General features: G+C 33.7%; 1 protein-coding gene across 1 annotated transcript; it reads left to right on the top strand.

The window, feature by feature from the left end:
- The first annotated feature begins 4007 nt into the window (after window positions 1–4007).
- LOC106121133 (retinal homeobox protein Rx2) lies at window positions 4008–7997 on the top strand. Its single transcript, XM_013316641.1, has 3 exons — window positions 4008–4238; window positions 6822–6936; window positions 7145–7997. Exons 1-3 carry the CDS (start codon window positions 4032–4034, stop codon window positions 7753–7755), a joined length of 933 nt encoding a protein of 310 aa, XP_013172095.1. The 5' UTR covers window positions 4008–4031; the 3' UTR covers window positions 7756–7997.
- Window positions 7998–8738: the final 741 nt, after the last annotated feature.

Here is an 8738-nt window from a genome sequence, read left to right on the forward strand (position 1 = left end):
GCTATTTTAACGCGGAAAAAAAGATTAATTAACTAATTGAGACGTCGGATGCTCGCAACACGCGCAGTTTTTTTATCACGACTCATGAAACCATTAGCGGGGATGCGACTACGGAATAAGTTCGCGTATTGGAAAATTATTTATTTCACACTTTACGGTTTACTGAACCACAAAAGCTACCATTTTACAAACACTACGCCGTTTTGCGGACAATTTTTTTTTCTTCAATATACTTAATATGGTATCAGCTTGCGATTATCATATGCACAAGTTTTAATATACAAATACGTAGGTAAATATAACTAAGTATTATAGTAATTGTATTTATTTTAATCATTGTAAGTATAAATCTATATATAAAAAAGTCGTGTTAGTTACACTATTTATAACTCAAGAACGGCTTTACCGATATGGCTGAAAATTGGTGAGGAGGTAGCTTAGAGCCAGGAGACGAACATAGGATATTAATTATTATTTTTTCGAAATTATGCCTTGAAGAGCTGCTTTTTATTTAACTTACTAATATTATAAATGCGAATGTTTACATGGATATGATGTGGTTGGATGGATGGGTATTGGAAGATATCTCTAGAACGGCTGAACAGATCTCGATTAAATTTGGCGTACGTATAGAACATAGTCTGAAAGAAAACAAAGGCTACACTAATTAAGTTTTTTTATATATCTACGCGGTCGGAGTCGCGGGCGACAGCTAGTGAACAAAATTATTAGTCATTGTAACTTTCATAATAATAATTAATTAATAAAGAACTGTCTGCTGTTTTCCGTAAAGCCTTTTATTAAAAAGAACAATAACGAGCAGAAAAAAAAGTAATTTGGAATTTTAAAGAATCGCGAGTACTGTAAAAAAAACTATTCTTTTTTAACGTTGTTTGTCGAGACATATTTAATTCCGGCGCTATCCGACTGGCAACGAAATTCCACAACATCTGAAACAATGTGACTCGAATGTTTAATTAGCGCATTGCAGCCGGGGTAGAGGGTTGCGGGGGGTGGGGCGGGGAGGGGGAGGTGTTATTCATTAAAATGTTTGCGGAAACTCGTTTAGCGCCGCTGCGGTGGGCGACGCCCGCCCAGAGATCAGGGTTGCTTTAAACATTTTATATTCACTTGACAAAATCATTACCTTTACGATTGTTTGTAATTTATAAAAAGGAATTAGCGCTATATACATTTAAGATGGCAGAAGTATAGCAGTAACATATTTACTGTACTTTCATATTACAAGACATTACAGTTCAATAAATTAATCTTCCCAAGGAAAAGAGCTAAAGATTGTGCTAATTTGTTTTTTAAGAACTAAGACTAACTAGATCTAGAACTAAGACTAAGAAGAGAGGTAGGTTAGACAGATATGGACCGACAGGATATCAGACCCAATAGGCGTTATTCATACTAAATTATGATATCGCACTAGTAACCTCGTGTCATTGTCAAAACTGTCACAAGATTCTTTCATGCAATCTTCTACATCCACGTAGGTTTTACATATCTTCTGACAGAACCAACCGATAGTAGGGCTCTCACTGGACTACACAACCTTGTTCACCATATGTCTATGGGCAACGGCCACTTCGCTATTTCTGCGATTTCAGGTGGCCGCTCGCTCGTTTGTCTTATGATATAAAAAAAAAGAAATCCACTTAAGGTGTCAATTACCTTAATTCAGAATGTGAAATTTCCAATGTAAAATGACATCGTCAGCCCTGATCGCGGTTGCGCGGCGCGGCGGGCGGGAGGAAATATTCATTTGCTCGTCGCAGCCTCCGCAACCCACTTAGTAGACTCGAGTGTCTTCTGTGGGGCGATATCTCATTACTGGAAGACTACAAGCCCGTTGTTCCTTTATCACATACAAGCTGTCATCCGCGACTTCATTCGCACGGAATTAAAGTAAAAACTTAATTAGTCTATGTGTTCTGCCAGAATATGTTCTACATCCCAAATTTCAGTAAAATCCATGCAGCCGTTCTGGAATCTTAACAAATATCCATCCATACATCCATCGAAATTTTGCATTTATAATATTAGTAAGATAATTAAGATATGTCTGTTTTATAGACTTGCGATAAAACTGTTTAAATGTTCGAAAATTAATAAAAAATACTGTTTTCCCAATTGATGAATAATGTTTGAGTTAAATACCGACTCCTTTAAAGCCTAGCGCTTAGCATAATATATTGGTATATCTACTGGTAGAGCCAACCTAGAATTTTTGTAACTTATTGGTATGCTTGTTTTTTGTAATTACGAATATATTATAAGATTCTGTCTCTTTCTTTCATTCAAGATTGTTCTTCTCTATCACGTAACGAAAGGCGTAATCGCGATGCGTTATTGATTTTTTCTGATTTAAATCGTTTTGTGATAAATTAAATAGCGTTGGTGTTTTGTTTATTGCAACAAGCGTAAATAGCCTAATGGTTAAGGGTACGTATTTCCGATCACGAGGTCGGAGGTTCAAATCCCGCTATTCGACTATTGTCGTAGACCATATCCTAGCACAAGCCTAGAGCTTAGTTGGAATGGTAAAATAAATATTACTAAATTTACAAAAAAATCTGCTAATATTTTTTCTTTTACAAAAAAACTACTATAGTAATCATTAGTGTTTTAAGACACGTGGTTACAGTAAAAGATAAATGCTTAAGAATATAAAATTGAGCAAACAATTTAATAGACAATGGCGGGAACAAGATATGCTTTTAGTGGCTATGGGCCAACTCTACTGAAAGCTAGTTATGTAGCATCGAAAAACAGTGCTTTGTTCATGAAAGTACAGAACGGATTGATATTTATATCATATGTCCGACATAGTATCTTTATTAGTAGTTTTATTCGCGTCAATGAAAACTTTACTTATGTACCGTATAAAATTGTACTTCAATTATGTACTTTACAATATAAGTCATTTATTATTTAAATTAAATCCAATATACACTTTTAATTAGTAAATGCATAACGTATATTTTATCTTGTCTACTTGAAAAATTTGCTACACTCTGCGTAGCGTGCCTACGGCGTAGACCATCCAGGTTTAAGTATACTAGGAATCCTAAAATTATTTATAATCAAATGTGAAGAATTATACTTCTTAATATTATACCATTTTTAATATTATAATATTTGTAGTAGAAAGAAACTACCAGGACGGCGATACATTAGTACTAAAAATGGATTCTGAATTTGTTTGAAGGTATCTCCAGAACGACTGAGGGATCACGATGAAATTCGACATACATATAGAACATAACCTGGAAGAATATATAGGCTTCTAATCACAGGATTTTTTTATACCGCGCGGACGGAGTCACGGGCGACCGCTAGTGAAGTGATACATTTCCGAATATCCATAATAACATCTTAAGATGATAAAACAAGAAAAGGCAAAACTATTAAAATTCAACACAAAAATTAAAATTTCAAAATCATATTTAAATGTAAAAGTCAAAAACATTTAAAAGAGTTTCCTTTCACAAATTCATTTTATTAATTTACAAAACCTCTAATTTCATCATTGAACGAAAAGCAATTCATTAAAAAAAAATCGCAATCGTCGACCGGCAATTTTAATCAAAGCGCTCGACATCTAATTAACAGCTACGATATAAAGTTAACCGCATTTATACGAAATTTGTATTTACAGATACGGCCATAACTCAATCTACACCTGTTTTAAATACAACCCCTAGAAGTGACACGCTATTGGCTGAATCTTACAACCCCCAGACGGGATAGCCAATCAGATGCCTACGTTATATTGTTGAGGGGTGGAGTCTAGGGGGATTTCACGACTGGGATTTTGCTCAACCAAACAGTTGAGTGAAGATCTCGTTGGGTATAGGGACTTTATTTCGTTAATCCGTTTAACGTATAACTTCGTGCCATATAGACCCGTTAAGTGAAAGTTTTTTGAAAATTAACATTTAAAAAACTGTAATTTTTATTTAATTAGAGTAAAATATGTAGGGTAATTTTAATATAAACTTTTTTGAAGTATTACATTTACTATGGCTGGACCGTATCTTTCGCCTTTGCCGGGCGATTTGTTGACGGAGTATATGTTTGGTCGTCGTAGACAGCGTCGGAATCGAACGACCTTCACACCGCAACAGCTCAGTGAATTGGAGTCCCTTTTCCAAAAGACCCATTACCCCGATGTGTTCTTGAGAGAGGAGGTGGCACTACGGATCAGTCTATCGGAAGCTAGAGTACAAGTAAGTATTACTTCGTGCTAAAACAATCTTACTAATATTATAAATGCGAATGTTTAGATGGATGGATGTTTGTTAGAAGATATCTCCGGAACGGCTCAACAGATCTCGCTGACAATTGGTATATGTATAAGTAGAACATAGTCTAGAATAACACATAAGCTACTTATTATTATTTTTTCTTTTTTTAATTCAGCATGGACAGTCGCGGGTGATAGCTATAAGTTATAATAAATCATAAGCGTAGTTTTGCATTGCTGTGTTTTGTAATAAATATTATTCTCTTTAAAAAGCACTTCGTTATGTTTTAGATCACATTTTTCTACAATAGACAACCATAATTAATTTATAAAAATTATTTTATTTATTTAATTTTAAGTTTTAAATGTGACAGTGTACTTACAAGTCTTTACACTTGAAATTTGTAATAAGTGATTGTTAAAGTTTATTTTTAATTCTTTCCGAATTGGCCAGCGCGGAATTTAAAAAAAAAAGCCTATGTTACTCCCGCACACATAAACTACCTTACAGTTAAAGTACCCGTCAAAATCGGTTTAGCCGTTTCGGAGATTACTCGGAACAAACGCGGATTTGCGGGCAGACGTAAAACATAAAAAAAAGGATTCTCATATCATAAGCAACGCAAAAATGTTTGCGAAATATTTTTTTCGATTTGCAGACGATCCAATTTATTGTAATTTATATATATATTATAACTAATTCGGTGATTACGTGTTGACCTTTATTATTTTTTGTATTTACCATCTTGCTTTAATGCGATTTAAGATTGTGTGTGAACCAGCTGTACTGTGACGTCATAAAATATACCGTAAATTAGATGCGTCTTAAAAAATATACTTTTTAATAAAGCTGAGAGTTTAATAATAAAATCATTAACGCGTACATTCTTATTTGAAACGCAGCATTTTGATATTATATGTGTAAATCAGATAAAATAATATGATAATTGCATACTCCAAGGTGTTAGAAAACGTGAGTGGTAATTAAATTTGTTCCGTTAAGAAACATTTTTGGGTACGATTAATTCAAATGCGTTAATTTTTTGAAGAGTAGAGTTAAACAGAGTTAAATAATTATAATTATAAGTAAGGAAACAAAAATACGATAATAAATAATTATTTGACAACGTAAATTAATCACATATTTAAAGACCATTATAACTTCAAATTCTTTCAGTACATTATGTTTATTACAATTCGTCTTTATTCATTTCTATAATGTCCTCGTTAAGATGAAATTATTAAATCTTTATTCAACCAAGAAGAATATCATTAACCTAACTATAAATTAAAATATAATCTTACTAAATAACTAACGAGCGTCGGTGGCTAAGTGGTCAAGCTTAACTTGCAATTTGCATGTCCTGGGTTCGAATCCCGCCGTGTACCACTGTGTTTTTCGATTTCCGATTTACATATGTACATTTATCCGACGTTCTTACGGTGAAGGAAGACATCGTGATGCAACCTGCACATATCTGAGAAAAAAAATCAAAGATATGTGTGAAGTCAACCATCCCGCACTTGGCCAGCGTGGTTGACTATGGCCTAATCACCCTTAACTTAGGGTAGGCTCCGAGTCCCTCGGTGGGGACGTGTAGTGAGCTGATGATGATGAAATAACTAACCACTACAAAATAAACGAATTAATTAATACTATATTAAATAAACTATATACTTAAACTAAACCAAACTAAAAATAAAACTAAATTAGTAAATTATTTATTTAAAAATAAAATTAAAATTACTACTACAGTTCCTAGACTAAGGGTAAACACGCCTTTATTGGTGCTACATCTAAACTAATCTACCCCATCTTATACAACTTAAATTGACAACTTAAGGGTGTGGTTGTGAAGACTCCGATTAAACGTATTTCAAGGCGTCTTTAAACGTTTTGTGGTTTTCAAGCTGTCTCATTCAATAGAATCGCTTGCAGAATTGTTTACGCCTTTTAGTTTTCGCGATTTAATAATTACATAAGCTAATAAAAACATTTGATTTATATAAAATATACTCAAATAGGTTGGGGTTATTTCCGTCTTCTTTTGTTTAATTATTAACTGAAATTATTTACACATGTTTTTTTGGAAATTAGAATTTTGTAGCGATATTAAGATGCAATGATGAGTTGTTTTATAAAGCAGTATCTATCCGAATTTGGTTATTATTGGATATTCAAAAATATAACAATACTTTGAGCGATAAATTCGCTTCATAATTATCGCAGCGATTGTTGTTCCTGTATTATTCTAATACTAAATTAAATAAGTGCTAAAACAATGTAACCCTAGTCAGCCTTCCGGTGTTTTAGCACCCTTTTCACCGGCTTCAATGGACCTTAACCTCTACGCAAATCCTATATCTTAGAATCCACCTTACTATTGACGCAAATTACTTTTTTGGACCGCTCGGTCCGAACATTGAGCGGTTTCTGAATTTTATGCTTGTTTAAAATCCCTACGGATAAGTAGGCGAAGTTAAAATCAATGCGTTTGCCTTGTAATTGCAATTACAATTAAACAAACAACTTTACAAATCAGTGAAGCTAACTCATCGTTTACAGGTGTGGTTCCAAAATCGACGCGCGAAGTGGCGTAAGCAGGCACGCCTGCAGCTGCTGCAGGACGCGTGGCGGATGCGCTGCCTCGGCCTCGGTACCCCGCCATTGCCCATGCCAAGTAATGTATTAAAATTAAAATCTAATTGTTTTATCGGCAACATTTAAATTTTGTTAGAATTCTCTATTCAGTGTGAGACAAGGGGTGACCGCGAAATAATCTCACTAAACCAGTTAGGTTCGAAATAACCTATGAATTATCTGATGGTGAGGTAAACATTCACCGCAAACCTCTTGTAATTGTATAGACCACATTAATTTTCTTGCAGGCCACACAAAACCACCAGACTCGTCTCCCGAAGGTGGTGAATCACCAAACGACAAAGATTCACCCGAACCATCACCGGCAATGGATAACAGAGAACTAAAATCGCCACGACCCGATACATACCATCACAACGGCAACATAACAGACTCTATACCACCGCCGGTCCACGAAATGCCACCACCGATGCAATATACTAACGAAGAAAATAGAATGATGCAACAGCCGTTTCCATTTCCACCATTATTGATGCAACAACACATGGATAACGAAATAGTACCGACAGATTTACGAGTTATGTCATCTAAGACAACCAATAATTGTCATTGTGGCCCAACAGTTCAAGATCTAAATGAACCGCAAAATTTGGCTTACAGACCTAGAGAAGATCTCAAAGATACAAGCGACAGTGATAGTGATACAGAAATCGATCTAACATCTCATTCATCTAAAGACGATGATTTACGAGAATCTGAAAGGCTTGCTAATAGAATAGCAACAAGTATCTTTAGAAGTGATACAGTGTTACACGATCTTGTACCAAATGATCTCAGTCTGGGTGCAGTGAAGAATATAAATGAAAGAAATCTTAACAGGAATAATGTAAATATGTGAATTTGATGGACGCGTCTGTATTAATTTTTCATTGAATAAATTCTGTACTAGGCTATCATATCATAGATTATTTTTGTATCAGTGGGCCATTAGTATCGTCTGCTTTATAAAAATTTACTTCTACCTACTAACTTTGAAATACTAATAGAACACATACATTGGACATTATTCGCTATCTGTCCGTCCGTTATTTTAGTTATGTTTTTCCCCACTTTAGATAATTCTCAGAATTTATAAGCCAATCTCAGTTATTTCTTTTAACAATGGCTGTTTTGAACACAGTAAAATATAACGCATTTATTTTGGTACGTTAAACCGTATTAATTATAATTTTGATAGACATTAAATTGTCGTCAACGGACCCGTATAAAATTTATTCAATGCGTTCAATTTATTCTATCAATAAACCGAAACGATTTTCGTTTCCTAGTCAATTTACTTCTTAGTGATAATGTACGATAAAACTTAATTATAAAATTATTTTAATTATAATATACGATTGTAGAAAAAATATATTGTAAAATAGAATCGTAGAAAACAATGTATCACTATTGCTATATTCATTTTTAGTTGATAAATATAAGACTAGGATGAAAAGCATCGTAGTATTTCGAAATTTTAATTTTATAGCTTTATGTAAAATTATTATTTTCTTATATCAATAAATTATTTGTTGTTTTGTTTATAGCTTTAATTGTAGATGATTGTTAAATAATAAGATTTTCATATAACAGATAAATAAAGTAACATTACTGAATAACATGAATTAATTTGTTATCCAAAATTCTACTAAGTTCACAATCCAAATGACAAAAATCCAATCATAAATATCAACGTTATCGTTATACATACATCCTTTTAAGAAGAAAATCCGACATTGATCCGGTATACTGGCACAACACTAGCGTTACTAAAATATCGACGTCTATCTCCCATCACTAATCATTCTGACACTTGAATTTGCAACGTAAGCGCGCCATTCG

The sequence above is a fragment of the Papilio xuthus genome, unplaced genomic scaffold (genome assembly GCF_000836235.2).
Source record: "Papilio xuthus unplaced genomic scaffold, Pxut_1.1 DF826945.1, whole genome shotgun sequence".
NCBI classification, from domain to species: Eukaryota; Metazoa; Arthropoda; class Insecta; order Lepidoptera; family Papilionidae; genus Papilio; species Papilio xuthus.

Excerpts from the sequence above, each read along its gene's own strand:
- LOC106121133 (XM_013316641.1), top strand. The coding sequence starts at position 4,032 with ATGGCTGGACCGTATCTTTCGCCTTTGCCGGGCGATTTGTTGACGGAG. Across the intron at positions 4,239-6,821 it reads TATCGGAAGCTAGAGTACAA|GTGTGGTTCCAAAATCGACG; the intron begins GTAAGTATTACT and ends CATCGTTTACAG. Across the intron at positions 6,937-7,144 it reads CCCGCCATTGCCCATGCCAA|GCCACACAAAACCACCAGAC; the intron begins GTAATGTATTAA and ends ATTTTCTTGCAG.